The sequence below is a fragment of the Syngnathus scovelli genome, chromosome 18, assembly GCF_024217435.2.
Source record: "Syngnathus scovelli strain Florida chromosome 18, RoL_Ssco_1.2, whole genome shotgun sequence".
NCBI lineage: Eukaryota > Metazoa > Chordata > Actinopteri > Syngnathiformes > Syngnathidae > Syngnathus > Syngnathus scovelli.
The window spans coordinates 8589745-8614358 of record NC_090864.1 but is presented as its reverse complement, the minus strand read 5'-3'; the positions used below and the strand labels follow the sequence as shown (position 1 = coordinate 8614358).

The window sequence follows — 24614 nt, the reverse complement described above, 5'->3', positions numbered from 1 at the left end:
TTGCCACATGGCACCCAGATACGTGGTGAAGCGCAGTCACACGCCGGCTTTTGTGAGTCACCGCGCACCACTGTGGATTTCCGAAATACAAAAAAAACACGCAAAGAATCAAAAAGGTCATTCAAATTCTCCGAATAGCAAAATTAATAAAACAGTCACTTAATTACGTCACCACCAGGCCTTGAGCTCGACGTGGTACGGTTTGGAACAGTAAATCTTCATCTGGCTCGTGGTTGCGCCGTTGGATGTGTTGGCAACGCGTAAATAGTGGGACATCATAGCGGCGCGACACAGTCTAACCTGCCAATAAATTCAATAAAGGCAAGCAGCCTGTCACAGTAAATAAAGAACAACAATGGAGGCTATCCAGTTCGTGTGCTCTTCTTGCCATACCATATTTGAAAAAGGTGCATTATGGGGTATTTCATAATTCGTTGTCATCCAGTCATTTGGTTATTTATAATCTAATCCCATAAATGATCAAAGTGTCATCAAACAGATAAATAGTCACACCTCTAGTGTTGCTAAAAGGAATCATTAGGTTATTAATGACCGAAAAAACACAGTGTTCACATTTGTATTGTTACGTACTAAGGGCATGTTATATAAATTAATCGAGTCTCTTCAAATCAGTCAAACCGAGGCAACGTGGCAAAGCGGAATGGGTTACAACCTAAATTGCATTCCGAAGGGAGAATTAAGTTATGTTAGAGAAGCTAATTAGGGTTAGTAATTTATTCAACTGAGGGAAATATAAGATGGTAGAACAACATGGCAAATCGACATCTGCAAGTTGTAAATGAGACGAATAATGCTGAAGGTGATTGATGTTAAATTTCAAACATGTAAGAAATCTTAATGAAGCGTGTAATCGACGACTGATCTATAATCAGCAGCTATTTAGTCCTTCATATTTCTCCAAGCACGTCAGTTTGATGGCAAGGCAGGATGCCAACTAATAACACAAGTGCACAGAAGCACTTGATGCGATCCGAGGGAATCCAGGCGGAGGGTGAGAGAGACTCATCTCGAACGCCAACGCTATCTGCCACAATGGCTGCCTCTCGCTGTATGCCGCATGTGTTTACAGACCGAAGGACGCTGAATAAGCATTGAAAGAGAAGCCTTTCGGTGAGACAACAATACGAGTCCCAAAGTAACAGCTAATACTTGGCGCCTCTCACTAAATCATTTCATTTCCAGCGTCTGATGTGCAGACAGGATGTAAAAATGCATTTCCAAGCCAAGCCTCTCAAGTGCAAACATAATGAAAAGATTAGCGCTTGTCAAATCAGGCTTCTGAGACAAGTGCATGACACCTTATATTTTTTTCAGAATTAAAGGGGAGTCCATTTTGGTCCTGCCTTCACCTGGAAGCTACCGTATTTTCCGGACTATAAGGCGCACCTAAAAACCTAAAATGTTCTAAAAAGTGCGACTTATAGTCCGGTGCGCCTTATATATGGACCAAATTACAAAATTTAAACTGGCCCGAAGCATTGTATCATGAAATCAATCATAAGTGGCCCGCTGAAGACTATGAATCATGAATCAAAAAGACTATGGATCAATATTTTGTGACTATAAAGTAATTTGTTGCGTCTGAAGTTGAAATAAAAAAGATAAAATGGAGAATGATTTGATTTGGATTCAAAAGCTGACATGATGCATTAATGGTGCGCCTTATAGTCCGGAAAATACGGTACATTCCTGCCGATACTGCAAATCCACCCACAATTTGCTCTCTCTGTCTTAAATGGGGTTAAAAGAATGCTAACAATCGGAATAGCCTTGACAGCACTTGGCTACCTCCCTTCTGGCTAAATTCAGCTACTCTCATCCCTTCAAAAGAAAGTGGAACTCTCACCTCGGTTCAATCAGGAAGATTGCTTATTAAGGAAAGGCTCTGGGGTACGTCACTAAATTGGGGGGGGGCTTGGTCTCACTAGTGCGATAACTACAGATTTATGTCAGAATTAGGTGTAAATAGCTGCACTGGCTATTCCCCTTCTTTAATTAAGCAAGCGCATTTTCCAGGCTTCAGCGTGTTCCCCTTGCACGGCATATGCTTGCTTGCTTAAATAGGGAGCGAGCCATGTGGAGGGGGAAAAGAAGAACCACTCGAGTGCATTCCCAGCAGATTTAAATGGCTAAAAACAAAAAGCATGACAGACTCCATTTTTTTTTTTCCTGGGGATTTAAGAAAATATATTGCCATAACAGAGGATAGAGGAATTCCATCTGGATTCATTTGTTTTGTTTCCCTTTCTGTCAATGAGTAGTCAACAAAGTGATACACAGCAACGAATGTCAGATTACTTCTCGGTGTCAGATCAAGCTGAGCGCACAGTCAAAATGTTCCAGCATGCTGCTCATATATTGCTTTGGAAAAAAAAAAAAAGTGCAGAGTGTGTACTTCCTTGACAATTCTATCTGTAACCAGAGTTCTATTTTGGATACTCCAAAAAAAGCAACTTAACCCCACTACTGCCTACTTCAGCTATCAAATATGGAAAAAATATTGAGATAAATTTCCAATATTTACTCAAAAAGGAGATTAAATTCTGTTCTTAGAAGCATCTGGAATAATTCGACCCCCATCACGTAGATAAAAATGAGCAATAGGTTTTGCCCATTCATCTGCTGCAATTAACATTAAAAATCCAAAACAAATAAATAAATAAGATCATACACGCCATATGCCGCGGAATCTGATTTGCATTTGCAAACATTGCTGTGAAAATTAGTGTTCAAGCAGAAATTTATTCCAGGATTACAAAGAGCAATTACAAGTAATATTACATGGCTATCTATTCTCAGGGCATCAAATGGGAAAAGTAGGATGAAAGCAGATGCCTTCCTGTCGTAATTTTTCTGAAGTGATTAACTGTGAAATGCACCAAATCCCCCCATGACTGCAAGAGAGATTCAAACCACACAGTAAGGAATGAAAAATGAAAAATTGAGGCTAAAAAATGGACAAAATTGAGAGTTCAAGGAGGCTAATCAGGTCCGAAAAATCAATGAGCTGCAAGCGTGTTTAACACAATGTGAGATTCCTGGTTTTCAGTTAAATAACTCTATAAAATAATCTGAGGTGAAATCGCTACGAGATAATCCATGACTTGTATTCCACAACTTTTTGATGGCAACCGTGAAATATGCGAAAACCGCAAGTGACTGAATTATTGAAAGCAATATTTTTTCCAAAGGGCTCAATCCACAAAATTCCACTTTATAAACTATTTTTATTCACACACAAACACTCTAAAATTCAGATTCAAAGTTTTCCTTTTCATTGTTTTGGGGCAAAATAAGAGATGTTTGTCTCCTTACTTTTGAAAGAGAGTCAACAGAGGCTGCGGGAAGCAAGGGGGGGAGGGGGGGGGTTGTTATCGCATCGTGGAAATATAAACGGTTGAAGCAACACTCAGATAGACAAGTCACTCCATCACAGAAAAAAAACAAGACACCTGATGTTGTCAGCAAGCCAACTTTTCACCAAGTTTCCATCTCCAAACTTTTCACCCCGAATTTTTTTTTAACTCGTGCGGTATACAAAATATTATTGATGGTGCTTACGTTTAATAATTTTTACCCTTATGATTATTTTATTGTGTCACATTTCGGCAAATTTAGTTGCATCATATTGGAATAAAACGTTCAATTGGTTTTAGCTGGGCAAAGATGAAAGAAGCCATGTTAAAAATGGATCAAAATGAATCTTCACCCTCCAACGCTTAACACTTGGATGTGTAATTAGTTTTTCTATGCCGGTTAATTGCTGCCGCGGTTTCTGAAATGTGACCTTTTTGATGTCAGTCAGTTGCTCTGCAAAAAAAAACGCCTTAGTACTTGCCTTTTGCTATCTCGCCCACTTCACAACAAAAAAGGCACCGTAAACAGGTTTATGAGACAGAATGTCACAGACTATGAAAACATTGGAGCCCTGTGAAAATCATCTCACCCACTCATCCACCACTAAACTGAACGGTATTAGGATTTGAAATGAGACATATTGTGGATGACAGTTGTTTTATTTCTTAAGGAAATGTCACTTGGCAGTAAAGTATGGGAGGGGGGGTAAAAATACTTTAAATCCTTAATCAGGATGAGCTTTGGATAAGGTCAAGTTTGGATAACAAGGGCACGTCTCAATTGCAATCGGTCTCTATCAAACCGATAAAAACACACTTGGTTGATGTAAAACCAAAAGTCACAAAAGTCAACAACGCCCATGACTACACTGGACAAGTTTGAATTAGACACATGTCACACATTAGACAACTGCTTTGAAAGATTAAAAATCTGCTCCCATTTATACCTATGGGAAATTTAGAGTACAGGTGGTCTTCGGTTTATGGGTCAACGAGGGACTTTTTTGCGGTCCCATTCTCTGTCCTGAAGCTCTCGTAATGATTTAGTAAATGAAGTAAACTGTCGTGGTCTGTTATAGTTGTCTCTTTGGAAGTACATGAGCCCTGACTAATACTTGTCAAAATGGTCACATCAGCAGGCTGGCATGTAATTAAACCTGCTTGACTACTTTGGGAAAGCAGCTGATTGTCAGAAATCATCTAGGTTCATTTAGGCTTTGTCGAGTCAGCCGACAAACTTCAGCCTTCAAGACATCATGGGGTTCCTCGAACTAAACAAATGTGTCATCTAGAAATTCAAATTGCCGTGCGACTTTAAAAGCTACAGAGGGAAAACTTGACATGACATGAATGGTCACAGAGGGAACAAACCAAAGAAAATAAATTCAAACAAATTGATGGGACAACGAGGCACATCTGGACGCACGAGTGTCCGGAGAGAGCCCATGACGTGAACAGGTGGAGACAAGACAAACGTTTTGTCAAAACTTCAACCTGGTGATCCTGAAAGGGGGATCCTTCCATCTGTGGTCCCTTCTCAAGGTTTCTCATTTTCCCCTGGCAGGGTTTTTTTGAGTTTTTCCTTGGCCTTTTGGGAGCTTAAGATCAGGGGATGCTTTGAGAATAATTGTCAATTTTCGCTATGTGAAGCCCTTTGAGACTGTTTGTGATTTAGGGCTATACAAATAAACTTGACTTGACTTGACTTGACTTGACTTGACTTGAAAAAAACCTGAATGTAATGAAAACAAGTGTCAGATTATTTCATCGATTTAATTTAAACTGGCTCATACGTTGCTTTAAAATCGTTGGGGTTCATTTCCCGTTCAAAAATAACAGATATTCTTTGATAGGCCAATTAAATGGTGGCTTAAGTCTTATTCCATTTGAGCAAAACAAGTTTTACTGTTGAATTATCTTTTGAAACGAAATGTTGCTTATAATGAAAGTTTCTGTTTTTAGCCACTCAGTACTTTTCCGCAACTCCAGCATTTTCTGCTGAAGATGTCAAACCAGAGGTATTACAGGCAATTTGATATAATGGTAGTCTTGCGTCTCGACATTCAACGCATTTTATTGCTATTTGAAAGGTCACGGGGCTAAAACCGAAAAAGTGTACGGGCAACTCGGAGTATCTGATGCAACCTTCGTCTATCCATGACCCAGGGATGAAGGTCTGTGCCGGACATAACGATACTCATCTAAGCATCATCCCATCACTGCCTCGCTCATATGATATTGAATTGGATTTGAAAAATTGTGTGACCATTTTAAAACTCGTTTGAAGACCCATTTGTATTCTTTGGTGTTTGACTGACTTTGTTATTGTTCCGTTGGTGTCGACTTTATTCCAGCTGCTGCGAAATGCGGCATAGAAGTTGTATGGTATAATTGCAATAGTGCGAGGAGACGTTGAAGCTACCCACTGGCTTTTTTAATTGAAGCTCTTATCACGTTGCCTGGTGTAGACACAGGGACAACAGGATGGCGTCAACTCACTAATTGGATAAAAGTTCATCAAACGGTTTAAAAGGCTGGCAATGATAGAGATAAAATACTGAATTTTATATCCGGAAATAGAGTGGCAGAGAGAAGCCGGCGACAGGCATGACTGCTACTACCCGTCCGTGATTCATTTGTCCATCACAGTCGCGGTGAAGCAAACAGGAGACACATTCAAGGTTTCCCTTTGGATCAATCGGGGGGGTCACACAAACGAGTAGTCGCACAATGGAAGGCGGCCCTGTTTTGACAACGGCCTTCTCAATATGACAAGCAACCTTTTCACCGGCTGAACTCACCGCACTCAATTCAATGTTAACTGAAGGAGGGGAAGACCAAAAAAAAAAGGATGTGTTTATCCAGCCATCCATTTTCTATCACATGAGCATTTTTCCTCAATGCCGTACCGGATTATAAAACAATTCTCAATTCGGCATCCATATATGGTAAGAGGCGCACCTGATTATAAGTCGCACTCTCTTTAAAGTGCGCCTAATAGGTCGAAAAATACGGTAACTCAAAATTGAGGGTAGAAGATGCAAAGATATTTCATCCAAATACAGACCGAGTTATATAATTTAATACATTTGAAATGTCATTTCCTACTATCCTTAATTGGCTGTTTTGGTACGTGCAATTTTCTTTTGCAATTTTCCGGCTTCTGATGAACCGATATTGTTTTGCGGTAACGATCCGAAGCACCACCTGTTGTGTGACGACTTGATAATGGCTTTTCATGCGGACACAGATTAGAACATTTTCAAAAATACTTTGTGTTAAAATATATCGGGCAACATATCAGTATGAATAAAACACATTATCTACATCTTGAATTATTCAGATTCTCCCGAATCTCCATCGTGGCCCACTGAGAAGATAATACCTAGTCATCCACTGCATGCTTTGCACATAGTCCTCTGGGTCTCATGAGTCCCAGATGCTCTTGCCTTCTCCAATCTCTCTTGATCATTTGCTCGCCTTTGTCATCCCAATTTTGTTAATCCACCCCCCTCCGTCTCCTTCCCTCATCTGAGTTTCTGCTGACGACAACTCGAATCTATTTATATTTCTCAAGTTACTACTCTTCTTCCAGGAACATTTTGTGATTTATCTAAAAAGCTATCAACGCTGCGTGCCTGTTCTGAGAGCATCTCTGATGACTTACACTACACACCGAAATTGATTAATCATTTAGCAATCTGGGGCAACCATCTGCGAGCTTCAAAGTGAAAAGGACCCCAAATACGGAGGAGGCCGATTTGCTAATTAAACACTTGACCTAATATGCAGCGTTTTATTTGCAGCTCCACAAGGAGTTGGGTGATTTTCATGATTGCTGGATAATTTGCAGATCTGCAACAGAGAGGTCTTTAAAGCTAATCATTGATTTCATTGAGTTATTTTTTGGAACAGACATGATTTTTATGTTTTGGTTTTGTACTACCGAGGCTATCGTGTTTGTTTTCCTTGGCAAAGTCACATTATGGTGTGTTTCGAGTGAGTAATCGGTGTCAACAACACTCTGAGGAGCAGCTCAGAACGTGACGTCAGCCTCTTTTGTTTTTAGCCACATTAATGCTTGGCCAGACTTTGCAATTGAAAACTGATAATCACTTGAATCTATGTACTCACCAATGCACAGTATGTCTCCGGAGGATTTCCACAGGTGATGTTAGGTGGATCAAGCGTGACCTTCAGGTAGTGGGTCATATCTGCCGCCTCTGGCTGGCAGGCCATATAGTCCCAGGTTAGTCCTTCGTCTGAGTAGATTTGGGATTTGCAAACGTCGTAGTGGCCCCAAGCCGCGGGGTAGTGCTGCATGGCGGCTTGGCAAAGGCCAGTCCACAACGCCTGCAGTGCCAAGTAGAGGAGCATGATTGGTCTTCTCACAGCTCCTCGACTTGGAGCTGGATCACCTTATGAAGACTTCGAAACAAGGATCCCCTCTTCTACTTTTGCTTCCACTGACAGCAATTGGGAGACGTGCCTTCTCAGTGACTTAAAGGTATCTTTTCGCGATTTCGATATCTCTTGGGTTAGCAGCCCATTGAGAAGAAGACGAGATTGAGAGAGGCTAGTGAAAAAAAAAAGGGGGGGGGACGAGGAGGAGATAACCCTTTGACGTGTTGATAAGACAATGTGTGACAGGTCTCCTCAGCTTGTCTGGCTGTCAGTCATTGTGCTCGTCTCGTGTGGCGGTCTGGAACTGTGGAGAAATGAGAAACAGGAGTGAATCTATGGCGAGGATTGAAGTCGGTGACATTGTTTGGTACCACTGCAAGGTGGAATGCAAATAAATTGGTGTTTGTAGACCAAGATGAAGATATAGTTTGCTAATTCAACTAGATGAGCATGCTTTTTTTTTTTTATATATATTCATTTTTATGTCCGTCTATTTCAGCGGTCACCAAGTTATTTTCCAGCAGAAAATGTATTTCCAAAACATGACATGCGTGATGGCAGATCTGTCTACAATCACAGGAGCACCTGGCATGCCTTGGGGTATTTCTGTCACAATAGACATTGTACAATTCTTCTTCTCTGCTCCGAGAACAGAGCGGTACCACGTGGCTCCCAGTGGAATAAAATAAATGACGGTGATGGGAATGGTAGCAAAAAAAAAAAAAAAAAGCTTCCTAAGACAAAGTATGCTGAATGGAATCTGAGTATCAACCAAGTGGATGGAAAACCATGAAAGATAACATCAACACCAATATGGAGGATATGGGAAAAACTGTTATGTATAATTTGAACAAAAAAAAATGAAGTTGCCAACTGTTATAAAGGTCTGAGAGGTTAAGGGGCCCCTTAAATGTAAAATAAGAGAATGTGAATGGGCGAGAAGTCAGCGGGTGAGGAAGCAGCCAATTATCCAGAAGAACTCTTGGCACCAGGCTCCCTGTCTCCCATTAGGAGACATACTATTACCGTGTTAAGGGGCACACTAAAGAGCTCCCTGGAATGCTGACTCCATGTGTGGAAATGTGCATGTGTGCATAGCTTTCAACCTCAATCATATCCTAACGATACATTTTGGGTTACCAAATTGATGTTCACGCGACATACATCTCGCCGAACATTACATCATCACCTATGAGTCATGGACTAAATGTGAGGTCAGCGATATTATTCCACAATTAAACAAATTCGTAATGCCCGATCATTTCAAAACAACTTCAGGTCGCAAAAGGACAGATTCAGCACAAACCAAGGCGGACTTATTAAGGTAAAGCGGTGATACGATGGATGTCTCCCCCCCACCTTCTTATTTTTAATTTCACGCATTTTATGCACTTTCAAGGGCAATTTCTTACACAGCTTCTGTCCTGCCTCTTTTACTTTCATCTTCTCTGCCGCTCACTGTTTCATATTCCCAACCAGTGCCTCACAAAAGCAGAAACAGGGCAGAGGGAAGGCCAGAAAGACAGGAGGGCAGACAGTCGGAGGTAGATGAAAGATAGATAAGGACGGAAGCTTCTGTCTGCTCTGCTCATCTTACCTGTTAATAACCTGCCAATATCGGACTGCGCTCCTCATGAATAAACATGCAGAGTGGAGCAAACACGACATCCTATGGAAGCACGCCGAGGGGCTTGCCTTCAAGTCAGCTCGGCACGTTTCCACTTTTTAAAGCCTACAAGTGGCTGCTTTATGAACTTTTAATCATGTCGGCAAATGGCTTCGGCGCTGACGACTGTTTAAGATGTTGGCTGGTTGATGGAATGCGAGGTTATACAGCCTCCTCCCCAAGACATCTTTTCCAAATGTGATTCCCATAGCCAACATTGTGCAGTTACAAGCCACATACAAGCCTCCTCACAAACGGATCAAGTGCAAGCACATGTCTGAAGACTTTGAAGGCAATCAAAGTGTGACTGCTCAAGACACGCTTCACTTGCCTCCACTGGCCTCCATCTGCCACAACACTCTATCCGTGATGTTTTTTTTCCCATCCTAAACACATAGACGTCCTCCCTTGAGTGGCCCGGCCCGGTCTGACACATGCACTCTGTTTGTGCAGGGGCAGCACTTTTGACGGGGCGACGTGGAGCCTCTTGCCCCCGAGTTTGAGTCGAGAGCCCTGAGGCGTCAGTTACTCCTGTGGCACATACAAGTGGTGGCGTGGAGGCACCTTATGAGAGGGCGAAACAAACCCCGCCTCCACCCTCCCCACACACACACACACTCTGCGTCTCTTTGCGACACAGGAACACCTAATGCATAATTAAAAACACTTTTCCTAAAAGGCAGTATGCACATTACTCTGCAGCCACAGTGACATGCTTGGATACTCAAAAATGTCCACTTTAGCTGTAAGGAAGATGCTCACTTGCGTTAAGCAGGAACTACCGTGAAGAAGCCAGAAAAATAAATAAATGTAGGTTAAAAGCAAGTCGCAGAAATAAATTATTTGACAGAAAAATGGTGAGCGTTGATATATTTTTTTTAGACTTTTTTTTACTTGCTTGCTAGAACTTAAAATAATTAACGCCTGGAGAAAAACTGTAAATGGAGACAGTTATTAAAAAAAAAAAAAGGGAAATTGTTGCATGTGGACTCTTGATTTCACAACGAAATATAATTGGGCTATATTTAAACTACAAATTAAAAGTGTTGCCTTCTACCTGAATTCAACTCAGTTGAAAATTAATTTTGAGGTCATTTTAGATTGTAACAATCATCAACAGTCATCCGTGTAATGTGCTGAGAATAATCCAACACTTTTTTTATTTCACTCGTACCCTCAAGCACATGCAGCCCCATTCTCGCCCCTATAATGCATTTGAATGGGAAACTAAAGCACCTGATTAAAATAGGCCGAGGGAGGTCTAACTATAACTGGCAGCTCAAATGATGACAAATTTAATGCCAGTGGAGACATGCAATCATGCTTGATAGATGACGAAAAGCAATGACTTCCACAAGGGGGCGCCACTAATGAAATTTGGTGATATAGTACCGAACCAAAGCACCCCCCACAAAAAAAATAAAAATAAAATCGGAGCTTTTGGAAGCAAATCCTATTAATGACATTATAGAAAATACTTTTACACACAAATATTCAACTAAACAAAGCAATTGGATGAACTTACAAGCGCTGAAAGTCCATTCGTGCAAATGTTCTCCAAGGTCCCCGGGCTCATCAACAAGTTCATCGGAATGATCATGAATGAAGAATGAAGCGTTTTTAAGACGCGCTCTTGCAGGCGCAGCAAAGTGATGAGTTCGCACGTCAGTCTCGCTGCACACACCACCATTGCTCTATTTGGACGATCGAGAGGATTGTCCTGTCATATGAACACAAATGACTGATGGCCGTCCTGGGGGCTCGCTCAACACCGCGCGTCATGCAAACCGGAGCACTTCTGGACACGAGCTCCAAAGTGTCCATCATAGTCCCTTCCAAGTGTCACTCCATCCATCGCGCCGATCGACTCTCCGATGGTGGCACTATCGGAAAACAAACTTGGGTCGCGCCCACGTTTCCTCAATTCTGGACATGCACGCACTAAAGAGATGATCTTGCCATCACAATCGTCACTTATTGGATCTGATGCGAGATGTGGCGGCGAGGAGGATGGTGCGCTCCCGGGCGCCCGCTCAGCTTTGCAACTCCTCCACCGCGCGCACCTATGGGTGGTCTCCCCCCTCCCCACTCAGCCTCCTTGTCCTGCCCTTCTTCACCGCGCCAAACATCATCCCCACCCAAGCATGCATCCACCCACACGCACGCAATCTCTTTTAAGACGCACACACACGATAATAATATATATATTTAAAAAAAAACTTATATTATAAAGTAGAATGAGGAGCGTGCTCGCCTTTATTGCTTATATTAATAAAAAAATAGATATATTGGAGAAATGCAAATGTAGTAATCTCACAGAATAAAACATTTGCCAAATAAATGTTGACGTGCATGCAAAAATAATCGCGCAAACATTACGACAATGTATTCTAAAATTGGGGATACCCTATTACCAATAGTGTGAGCTGTTAAACCTGCTTTGATTAAAAAAAAATACTTTTAAGCATGGGTGAAATCATCAAAAGGTTGATTATATATTTTGCCGCATATTTAACGAGCGCAATTAGTTGCGTTTAATTCAGAAAGTGAATGACAGCTGCTAAAAAAGTATTGCTTGTAAAATGTGAGGTCATGGCACGCAATCTTGCAACATATTGACAATACATTTTCTTGTCGAGCTAGGCTTTTAAGATATAAAAATATTAAATCTACAGACATATTATCGTGCTAAAAAAAACTAATTAACGTGCTTGTTGACTTAATGACATATTTCCACATAATTTAACGGAGAAACTTTGACAGTGGCAGAGCAAAAATAAAACACAATTTGCGCACATCTTAATAAACATATTTGGGGAAAAAAATGAATTAATCAGTGCGCGTCTTAAAAATGTCACCTGACCACAAATCGCATCCCGGATTCGGCGCGCATCTCCGAACAAATTAAAAGTTTGAACACCATGACGGAAATGCGATGTGCACGCCTCTCACCTTAGTCTCAGAGCCCGCTGGAAAGCCGGCCATGCTGCCTGTTGCAGCCGCCCAAATCCGCTTTACGACGGGACATGTCAACCGCAGGTGCCACCAGCTTGCGTCCGATCCGCCGGATGGGAGACAGCTTCCAGTCCACCTGAAGAAGCGACCACGGTTTGGAGACAATGCTAGAAAAATACCTTTCTCCCACGAGCTGTGCAATTGTTTAAAAGTTTGCAGAAATGTTCAAGCTGCTGGATTCAAACATTGCAAGTCGCTCTGGTAGGTAGGGGGGCGGGGAGGAGGGGGGGGGGGGGGGGGTTCGGCGTCAGAGGCGCAGAGCGAGCGAGCGAGCCGAGTGGCTGCACACATGCAGACAATATTGGGATCCTTTGACAGCTCAAGTTGATTTCTTTGCAGACAGCAGCTGCCAGGGAGCCACCACCTTGAACTGCACTTGTTTTATTCATCAAAGATGCCTCGGTATCAGCACGTCACAAGTTGAAGAAAAAAAAGAATATGTGCTACTTTTCTTTTTTATTTACATATTTTTTTTTGCAACATCACCCAGAAGTCAGACAGCATTTTATGGAGCAAGAACGCATGAGATGTTTCTACTGCAAGCTTTTTGTTACGAAAGAAAATTAAGACCCTGCATGTAAAGAACTAAACTGGTTTAGTAAACATAATTGTTACTGTATGTTGGGATGAGCCAGAAGTCAAATTTACCTGAGTTATGAACCATTTAGGGGGCGTGGCTTATTCAATGTCAGGTTGCTTGTTGGTTCCATATGCCTGTCGTCATTTTCAGTTATTCTTTGGGGATGGAATTCACATCTGAACAGAAATATTTTCAAAATGATCAGTTTTTCTTCACTAAAATACCCAAACTTGTTTACTGAGAAAGTAAAAGGACATTGAGATTAACATATACTGTGATATATGAAGACGATTAATGAAAAGCAAATGGTAACCGAGGTTCAATCATGGAGGAAATCCGAAATATGCCAAGAGGCCTCAAAGCTAAACGCTTGACAAATGTTCACTTTTCAACAATATTAAGCCATGGCATTGTGTAAAAAATATCAAATATAGCCATCCAAAGGAGAATATAAGGGGCAAAGTGGATTTTGACAGCAATTAATCCCTGTCATGGATCAACGCAATAAACACAATATGGCAGATGTAAAGCACACAAGCATGATCGCTGTTTCTTCATCATTGTTGGACTCGTCAAGGGTGGGGACGACGGAGACAGCTCTCCTTGCAGCCGTCTCTCTCTTTGTGTCTGCCTCTTAGCCCGAGGGCAGCTTGCCTGTCATGAACCTCTTTTTCTAATTCACTCTGTGACAAGAGAGAGGTGCACGGCGGCAAGCTAACAAAGAGACACTTTAAGTCGAGACTAAAATACGTGTTCACTCAATGCATTTTGGGATGTTAATCCATGGCTTCCTCAAATATTTTTTTTTATTCTAGAGTTAAGCCTTGAAGAAATTAACCAAAGTGGCGGCCGTTTTAAAAGACGCAAATGTAGCTAAACACAATTGCGTAATGTGATAGCTACTAGACTGCTGGTCGAGTCCACCAGTGGCCCAAAAAAATATTTTTTTCTTTAAAGAAGATTAAAGGTCCCATTGCCAATAAAATGCCCCCACCCTAGCGTCTGATAAAGTTCCTCCCTTTTTCCTCACTCGTCAAATCACATAATAGTTATTTGAAACTTGATGGATAAAGCATGTGTCAAAAATAAGTATTTTTAATAGATAAAAATTCCCTACAAAAGAAAATACCGATACCAAGTACCGATACCCTGAACTAAGGCTGGTATCAAACAGTCTTTGTGGTGTTTGAATTCCCTTGTGTGTGATCCAGGTGAATGGCGTGCTAAACCAGCATCCTTCAGGGACCGACCCCATGTTAAAAAGTCACTTCCCATTTCAATATGGGATGGCTTGAAGGAGCGAATCAGGTCAGTCTCTGCGCTTATCAGCCCGGCGCTAACCCTGGGCTCCAATCTGCTGCAAGCAGACCTCCAGCGTTGATCCAATCCTATATGGTCTTCTAAGCCCATGCAGCAACTTGGCAAAATTGAAATATCATATTATGTTATAAAACAATACCTGAAAAGAATTACATGGAGGCATAATCCAAAAAGTGCATGATTGAAAAAGGATTAGCAGCCTTGCATAGTTTGGTAGATTGTATGAGAGCGCCTCAGGTCCACCCTGATATGGTTTACGCGCTTCTACCGGTGATTTGGTTTCTTAACAGGCAAAGGGCAGATCCGTCCTTGTTCTACGATGTGCCTCCGTCCATGTTATCATGCCTCAGTGCTTTAAGACGGATAGCGTCGAAAAGACGGCTGAGATTTGCAGCCCAGGGCCAAAATTAACAATGTTTTATTGCTGTCGAGAAAAAAAAGTAGCACCATGCAACGGACACGGATTCTACGGGTCAGTTCCGGTTGCTAATGGTAATGATGATAAATAGTCTCCTCGGCTAGCAAGAAGAAATGAAGCCCACCTCTTGGGAGGTTGGTCCACCAAATTAGCTTTTGTCAATACTGTGCTTCTAATTTGTGTGCTTAGGATGTGCTGACAGAAATATTGCTTACTGTAAGTGACTGCGGGAATTGAATCCTATTGGCTTATTCATGCTGTCATTAGCATACAAGGATGAATGAGTGGCCGTGATTAGATACGGCCGTCGCCAGTCAGGTTTCAGCGGCGATCGAAAAGGAAGATGCTTGTAAACACGTTCAATAATTTGTTCGGTTTTAATTGATAGTGCAAGCGAGAACATAATACACATTAGAAATGTTTACCTGGTAATTTAAATGAAGACTGTGAGACCTGCAATCACTGCTGAAAGTTGAAATAATTTCCTTTCACCTTTTTTAATTGATCCTAAAACTTTATATAATTTGATCAAAATTTGAATAGACTAATTTTTGTATAACGTGTCATGAAAATGAGGACTCTGCAGTGCAGACATATAGAAAAGGTAATAATTGTAACATCAAATGCTTTTTTTAATATATTTTATTTAAAAATGCATGCACATTCATATCAATGATATTTGATGAATCCAACAATTCCCTAAACTAATAAAAGACTTGTTCTACAATCACACCAACTTAATTGTTGCAGAGTACAGCAAACTACGACAATGTTTCAGAGGTCCAGTCAGGGATGGAAAACGTCTTGGATTGTGTTTTCTGTTTTCCGATCGTGTAGTCCAGGTGGATGCAAACATGTCTGTCACTTTCCTCCGATGGGTACATGTTGATCTCCCCGGTCACCAGCGTGTCTTGCATCACATCCACGGGTTCATCCAGGTACAAAACGGCCTGTTTCCAGTGAGTCTCAGGTTTGAACGGAGACGTCGAGAGAACGAGCGGTTGCTGTTTGTCCGGACTCGGGAAGGAGACGGTGAAGTAGACACAGAATGCGTTGACGAGAGCCGAGCCAAAAGACTCGCACCTGAAGTGACCTTTGACCGACCGCAGGTGCTCCGCTGTGGTCGTGTAAAGGTCGAGCTCGGCGAACCGGGCCGGATGGGACAACACGTCCTCGGCGGTCACCGGGCTGACGGAAATATCTGAGTTCTTGATGCATCTTCTGGCAAAGTCACTCATAGATGACATGTCAACGCCGTAATTGTCTTTGACGGTGTACCAGAAGTGTAAGCGGTCCTCCACGACTGGCTCACAGATGGGCGTGATGAAAAGTTCGGCTTTATCGGGCAGAATGATCCCGTTGGGCTTTTTTAACCACTTGTCACGCGCGTACAGCACCGAGTTGAGCATCGACTCATGCAGGAGAGCATAACCCATCCACTCGCTAACTATCACCTCCACCATCTCCGGTAACTCAACACTCTCAACAGTCCCTCGTATAACTTGGATTTTATCCTCCATGTTATTCTGTTGGACTATTTTCACAGCTTGCTCGGCAATGGAACACGCTTCAACGGCGTAGACTTTCTTTGCACCGGCTTGGATGCAGAACATGCTTAAAACGCCGGTTCCTGCACCGACGTCCAGCACAACCTTGCCTCGAATCGATTCGCTATTCTTCAGAATGGCCAATCTGTACGTATTGGTTCGTACATGGTCCGCTATCATTTCTTCATGTATTGTCACATCGGAATAGCTATCAAAATAAAGGCTGTCTTGTCGGGTTTTATCGAATTTTCGCTTCTTAGCCACACGAGACATGTTTACCAAAAGGCAGGAGGCTCTTGTCGCAACACTTCCGCAATGGTATTTGATTTGTTATGGGATTTGTAGTTTTAAACAGCCCGGGATGCACTGACGTGAATGTAAAACAGCCTACATTTCCCACAAGTTAGCGACTATGACGTGGAAGTAGAATGGTGCGTTCAGGGACTGAGAGAATGCGGTATATATGGCTTTCACTAAACTACACAAAATATCTACTCACATCTTTCTGCTTATTCAAATTTGTTAAGTTATCGGTTTTATTAGTCGACTTTTTGGATAAATTTGCAACATCTATGCCTAGGTTAGAGTGTTTTATCTAGACAGCCACCATGTTCACCTTTTAACAACCTATGTGCAAGGCTTCTGAAATTTCCCCAAAGTTATGGCAGGCAGAACTTTCATTCTGATGGTCCTATGGGACTTTCAAATACCTTGGCCAAACAATACCGGACAAATGAGCAGGAGCTGTATTTTTTGTTCAGCAGTCGGTTGGGGAACAAAGCAAAGCAAAATATGAGAATTTCAATTTTTACTCAAAGCAAGAGGACAGTATAGTGGAATGTGCAAGAACTATGAGCTGTAAAAATCACAGATTTACTTTTACTACTTTTTAGATCCTAATTACCAATTGAAATGTTTTCTAATTAAATATCATTTAATTTTAAACAGCAGCCATATATGTATTTAAGTATTTATATGTGTTGAATGCGTGTATAGGAGGCCAGTAAAAATCTAAAGAAGAAGGTTGGCTTTGCACGAAGGCAGCTGTTCTTCCTCTTGGTCAGCTTGCATGGCCTCATGGGAGCTGCCTGTGCTCTGTTCGTAATACCGGACCTGTCAGTTGCGGCAACCGACACCTAAACACGATCACAACATTCTCCTGGAAGTGCACACGGGCGTGGACAGATTGCAAGCACGCAATCCACACAATAACACGAAATGCATGCAGAGGGACCTGCAAAAGCGTGATTGTGTATTTTTTGGGGGGCGGACATCTTGACGATCAATATGAGGCTGGATTGACTCACCCAAAAAAAAAAAAGCCCCAAATATTTGAAGCTGGTCTTTCATAACATCCACTTGGTCTTTTGTAATTGTATCAAATGGAAAACAACGGTGAAAAGCAAAATCTCTCGCCCTGGAGGGTTTCCACTGGAACTTATTTGTCAAGTCACCAACCCAGCGCACCAGCCGGTCCCATAGCAAGACCTCAACCCGTCAATCCACATCCTGGGAAATCAATTCATTAATTACAACCACTTCCCTGTAGACTCACTTCCCTCATGCATCCAAATATCAGTGACAGTACAATGCAATTAAGTCTAATTACCAAGTACATGCCCCATTTGGCGTAGGAAGGAGGCCTGGGCTGGCTGCTTAGGAGAGAATAAATGCCCATTTTAGAAAAATGGAATTCTGTTATATTATTATTTCAGACTACAACGGCATGGCGAAAATTGGAAAAGTGAGAAAGGTTTTGGGATTATTATATTTTCATGGTATGAATCCGATCCTTAAGTTTTATCTGGGATAATGAGAAATTGACTGAAACCACATTTCCCAAAGCAAATATGTCGCTGGGGTCTTTGAGTTGAAAAACACATTAACCCCTAATGATGGTACTCTATTATGCTACCTTGGACTCTTAATGTGTTAAGATTCTTTAATTAATACTCAACACATTTGAATTCAGCTTGTGAACTTGGAATTAAACTTTTACAAAATGTCTAGTTTTTGGTTCTTGTTGTAAGGAATACTTCCGTCCAAGTATTTCAAGGCAGGTTTAAGTCATTTATGGAGAAATAATTAATTAGTAAGGCGATGTAACCTGCCATGATTAGGCCAATTACGTTTTCATGTCTCGCAGGTAGCGAGCGTGTCGGCTTTCCCCGGGTCATTTCATGGTAAAAATTATGACTTCGCAAGCAGCCAAGGGACTCAGAAACATCGAAGTTGTTCATTTGTTCTAATTACAAGGACACGATAGTTCAAATATCTTCATTTTGTTGTCAACAAATAGACTGACACACAGGTTTGGTATTTTGGAAGCGATAAGGCGCTCCCGGCTTGTGCTTTCCGTTGACCTTGGTTCTTGCCAAGTAAAAAAAAAAAAAAAAAAATCAATGCTCTTTCAAAGAGACACAAGGCAGTATTCATTTTCTGTTAAGGTGCCGTGCATCTCGCCCTGAAGGTAAGCTTGCCTAAGAGCGAACCTGTCCTGGTAGCAGGACGTTTATCTGAGTTGACAGACCCACGGACAGAGAAACACGTGCTGACCACAAGAAGCAAGTCTCGGGATTTAGTTGTAGCATATTGGTTACTTTCAAACAAATACGAAAATCCATTTAAGCACATTAGCGCAACTGCTGAGTCTTGCGTGTCTAATTGCATCCATCGACCTGTCCACAACCTCAACCGGTTGAAATGAAAATATGAAATGAAAGAGCTTCAGTAGACAGATAAAGGATTTTGTGCCACATTATCCCCACGTTAAGAATTTCAAATGGAAACGAGAGAGCCCGAATTTATGGGGTATTGTTTTGCTTTTCTGGGATCACCGGGTTGCTTCCATTTTCAAGACTCGGGGAAAACAATACCACTGTCATTGTGAAAAAAAAAAAACGGTTTTAATGTACAATCTTTGTCAGTTTAATCTCTTAATCTGATTATTTTTTTCAACGCATTTACATTTTTGAATTATGGCAAGCACCGGGAGGGAATATAAAGGAAAATGGATAATGAGCTGCTTAACAGCTTAATGGAATAGTGCCGTAGCCTGCGAGCCATGACAGCCGTGATTGGTCGTTTGTTTACAACACAACCCCTCATTATGTTCTGGCCCGACTTCTCTCTGGCACACTCCAGAAGCGGATTATGCCAAGTAAAATCTGGACTAACCGCAAATTAAATCTCATCACCACAATCCAGACGCATTTTTCACAACCAAAACAAAATTCCGATTAAATTAACTAAATGCGACGGTACTCCGAGTTGAATTTGAACGGGAAAGTCAATTTTTCAGTTTTTCTATTGTTAGTCAAAGATGACCGAAAGCGAGTCTCGCCTCGGGTGGTGTTGACGTCCTCATGTGAACCCGTAAAAATAACAAAGTGTGCCCACAGGCCAAGACTGTCCCGAAGCAACATAAACTTACTGTTACAGTTCATCACCAAACACATTTTTTTCCCCCCCCTCACACAACTCATTGCTCCTTCCAAAGCCGCATTTTTCATCAGGATGTTCCATATTTTTTGGAGCATAAACAAAAAGAATTGTGCAGTTATTTTTGTCCAGTGAATTAAAAAAAAAAAACACAACAGTGGCATGTGAAGAGAGGCTGCTACTTTCTGAAAGTGTTGAGAAAGCCTTTAATTTGCATTTCAAAAAGTTACACTTGGGGATCCACGCCGAGCCTAACGGCCTCACCACCCTCCACCCCCCTCCCTTCCCTGAAACAATGACATCATCTATCCAAAGCAGCGCTCAGCTTGAGCACTTCTGTTCGGACCTCTAATTGGCCGGGCAGGAAGTGCCGGGAGGGACATTACATTGCAGTCTTAAATGGCTACTTTGGGCTGCTACACTGGATATTTAGTGAGCCCGGGTCATTCTCTATCCCCAGAGAGTCAGTTAGGAGCATGCTATATTGCCTGCAAGAAAGTGCAAAGACATACAATGGGTTGTAAACGACAGGATTCTGCAGCGAGGTCCCCGGATAAAGTCGAGGTGGCGTGTAATCACTGGATGGGGTGAAATATTGTCCCTCTGCAATTAATGAGGTGTAAATAATCATCAAGGTCTTGGTAACCTATTTTGCCTCTGTTTTACACTTATTTTAATTTGAAAACATGTATTTTTTTTTTTTTTAACTCCATCAGAAACTAAAAATAATAATGACTGACTAGCTGGCGATTACTTGATATGTGCTCTAGTCTTAAGTACCGTATTTTCCAGACTATAAGGCACACTGGACTATAAGGCGCACTTTCAATGAATGGCCCATTTTAAAACGTTGTCCTTATATAAGGCGCACTGGACTATAAGGCGCACCATTAATGCATCATGTCAGATTTTTAATCGAAATGAAATCATTCTCCATTTTATCTTTTTGATTTCAACTTCAGACGCAACAAATTACTTGATAATCACAAAATAATGATCCATAGTCTTTTTGATTCATGATTCATAGTCTTCAGCAGGCCACTTATGACTGATTTCATGACACAGTTTGCTTCGGGACAGTTTAAATTTAGGAATTGGGTCCATATATAAGGCGCACCGGACTATAAGGCGCACTGTCGGCTTTTGAGAAAATTTTAGGTTTGTAGGTGCGCCTTATAGTCCGGAAAATACGGTAATTCTTCATCTTGGTGTCTTGCCTTCGCCGGACCAAACTAAAAAAAAAATAAAAAATCAATATCCCCACGGAGAGGCTCAACTGTTGTAGCCTGTTGTAGCAGTGGCCAGTAGTGCGAGATATCAACACCCCTGTTAAAAGATTATTCTTATCAGTCATCTGTGCCAGCCCCTACGCCATGTAAACGAATATCACCGCCTGTCCCGAGATTAGAGCGCTATCGCGGTGACTTTCCAGTGCGGGGCAATAAAAAGTAATATACCCAGCTTTCACTCAGCGGTTTATACGTCGTTGAGAGAATAAGGAATTGGCAGTTAAAAAGCAAGAAAGATAAGCAAGGCTGTAATAATGCAGGTATGTCGCCTTCTGTGACAGATGTGGAGAATGTGTCGCAAAGCGCGTGAAATATTATTCGCCCCAACGTTGGTATTTAGATTTAGTTTGTCCACTTCCTGGACCCAAGGCGGAAATAATTTTCCCCCCACTACTCCAACACAAATGATCAGCTCGTCAACAAGCTCTGTAGGAGTCTGATAAGATGACGTTGGTGAGATAGTGGTAGTTGAAGTCAGACAGCGCTTTTGATTTGACTGCGTCGGAGACTGATGGTAAACGCTTCGGAATACAGTAAACACCGTCCTCCTTTTTTTTTTTATAGATCTTACTTGTTGCGTGTGAAATATGTTTGCTATTTCGAATGACCTCCAAAAGCCATCAACATTGCACATTTTACAGAGCTCCAATACATTTTCTCTCAATCTACCGGGATTTCTGCATACGGTAGTAAACCCGAGTGACATACAGTATCTCTTTACAGCTCACTTCACATTTCATCTAAGGCCCGCGAAGATAAACCAGAATCCTTCACTTGCTTCGTTGCCTCTTGCTGCAAGCAATAGGACAGGAAATCATTGCCATCAAAACAATCCTGACAAAGGTCAGGCCGAATCAAGGGAATTAAATTAGTCACCTTGAGGAAAAGCAGAGACCCATCAGAGGACAAACCCGGAGGCAGAATTAGTAATTGAGTGTGTTTACTGGCTAATAAACGTGTCATTTACTGAGTCTCGTCTCAATTTGAAATTATTATCATCATCTGATAATCATTTTCTACAATGGCGGGGAGAAAGAGAAAAAAAAACGACTAGAAGGCTTTGAGCGCCGGGATTGTTTCCACTTAATTTACATACAACTGTGCAATCTCATCTTCCAGAAATGTGTTCCCATTGTTAGAGACACACAAGAGCTGCTGGCTTTTTTTCAGATCTGCGATTCATTAAACAGGCAAATCATTTGGATGTTAGTATGTCACAAACAAACTGTCTTCATAGAGTCGTCAAGCAGCGGAGAAGGTGGCCAGGCCTATTTTTTTTTACTTTACTGGTGAAAGCACTTGTAAAAATCTCACCAAACGCCATAGCGATGGGATAATTGAAATATTATATAATATATAACAAATACTGTATTTTTTGGACTATAAGACGCACCTAAAAACCTAAAATTTCTCTCAAAAGCCGACAGTGCGCCTTATATTCCGGTGCGTCTTATATATGGACCAAATTCCTAAATTTAAACTGGCCCGAAGCATTGTGTCAAATTTGGATTAAAAATCTGACATGATGCATTAATGGTGCGCCTTATAGTTAGGTGCGCCTTATATAAGGATACAGTTTTAAAATGGGCCATTCATTGAAGTTGCGCCTTATAGTCTGGTGCGCCTTATAGTCCAGAAAATACGGTACATTGGTCAACAGCAAATTTGAACTCATTCAGCGCCATTGACAGTTATAGAAAGATATTAACTGGGTTGACAGTGAGTGCATTCAACATAATCTGCCCTTAACAATTGTATTCCGCATCAAATGCTAATGTAACACAGATCTAATCCGAGTATGAATCTCAGCAATCTCTTTTTGGAATCTTATGGTATCACCTCAGCCGAGAGGTTTTTGAACCTCTTATTATAACTTCAGCACACAGCCGCCCAACCCGACCGCCCGCCCGTCAGGGAGTGCAAGGTGTCGTTCCCATCGAGAGCGCCTCACTTCCTCCGCCTCTGTCTGTCAGCCAGCAGCTTATTAAACTACTCCCAGGCTGCAAGTGTCAGCCAGAGAGCGTGGACCATTATGATTTGCTCGTAGCCCTGTGTGGGCCTTTAACCTTCGGCTACAAAACGGCAGGTGCTTTGATATGGCTTGTAGAAGGGAATTTGAGAGCGATACGGTTGTCATTGTCTCGTGGAAGTTTAGCGACGGTCAAATCTACGAGTCTTCAACTACATGTGACTGACATCAAGAACCAAACAGTTCCTTGCTTACAAATGAGACGGATGCGGAAAGTCACCCTCATTTAAATGTGCAAACAATACATTTGTCCCTTCCCGACTGTTTGGAAATTCCAATGAATATAAATAGCGTTCCCTATGGATGTGTACACTGTTGAGTGACACATTTTTGCATTTTCAGAAGTTTGCTCTGAAGCGCGGACTCCTCAGTGGCTGCATGAGACTAATTGGAGATTGTTTTTGTTGTGTACGATATGTTTGAGAAACAGAGCGCTGTATATATATAGAAATTTTACATACTTGGAAAATTGTACGGGTGGCAGTCAAATGATATTTAAGTACATTTGGAAGGAAGCAGAAAATGTCTACCACACACGTTTACATGAAGCAGGATAGTAGCGTGGTTGATTATGTGTGCCACCATATGTTGAAATGCGGCGAGAAAATACGAACAGGTGCTAACGGTGGGAGGCCATCTTATAAATTAACGATGAGTCGATTTGGAAGAGTGAAAAGGTCCCGGAAACATGATTTGGCATCAAATTAGATTCTCAATTTAAGATGGAGTTGAGGTTGCAATCAAAGTGGGATGTGAGCTTGTGAATTATGTACGTCAACACGGTCAAAGGGAAACACAAAGGTGGTTATAAAAAATTAAATTTGTCCCAGGGGGTAATGTTTATTTCATTTTATTCATTTGGGGATTCTTCAATCGAATTTAGTGACCCCGTTTTGTTGTTGTCTTTCTGTCACACATTCACAACCATGCGACTACAATTTGGGTGCAAAGGTTAAACCACAAGAATTCCCTAAAACCTAATCTCACCTTGTTTTGACAAGGGGTCAACAAAAACAAAAAACCCAATTAAGATCACTATTGATTTTCGAATTGATTTGTCAAAGGGCAAAGGAAAACAGAAACGAGGCGATCACAAACCCTTTCATGAACTTCGGGGGACATTTTTGCATCAGCAAATTGCAAAAATTCCCTGTGAAGTTCAGAGATAATGTTGCAACTGTAAACCTTTTAAAGTGATGTATCATCCACATCATAGGTAGCAATATAACCTTTCTTGCATTGTATCATCTTTCCTGCAGTAATCAAGCACGCTTTTCATTTATAGGGAGAGCGCTTTGGCTCTGACTCCTCAGAAGGTCGTCTCTATCTCCCTCCTCCGAGGGTAAGCCACATAAATCATGTATGCACACACCCAGTTGAGCACCAGCTCGCCCGTTCAGCACCCTGGCAGCCACCCCCGTGCCGTGGCCCGGATAAACACCGGCTCAGATGAACTCTTCAGGTTATCCCCGCGATTCACTCGGCTCCACGTCAACCAGATTACACCGGCGATTAATATGCAAAGCAG

General features: G+C 41.7%; 2 protein-coding genes across 13 annotated transcripts in view; both read right to left on the bottom strand.

The window, feature by feature from the left end:
• ntng1a (netrin g1a) overlaps positions 1-24614 on the bottom strand; it is a 91129-nt gene that overhangs the window by 30449 nt on the left and 36066 nt on the right. For 10 of the 12 annotated variants that reach the window (XM_049749796.2, XM_049749787.2, XM_049749792.2 and 7 more), the window contains exons 4-6: positions 13111-13218; positions 12400-12538; positions 7512-8085 (exon numbers count right to left, since the gene is read on the bottom strand). In XM_049749796.2, coding sequence (XP_049605753.1) covers positions 7512-7754 — 243 coding nt within the window. In that variant the 5' untranslated portion in view covers positions 7755-8085; positions 12400-12538; positions 13111-13218. Of the gene's footprint in view, positions 1-7511; positions 8086-10972; positions 11520-12399; positions 12678-13110; positions 13219-24614 lie in introns of those variants that run through there. The other 2 variants (XM_068648773.1, XM_049749786.2) reach the window with 2 other exon arrangements.
• Positions 15405-16666, bottom strand: prmt6 (protein arginine methyltransferase 6). The gene has a single exon (XM_049749804.1). The coding sequence runs from the start codon at positions 16598-16600 to the stop codon at positions 15542-15544; it is 1059 nt and encodes a 352-aa protein (XP_049605761.1). The 5' UTR covers positions 16601-16666; the 3' UTR covers positions 15405-15541.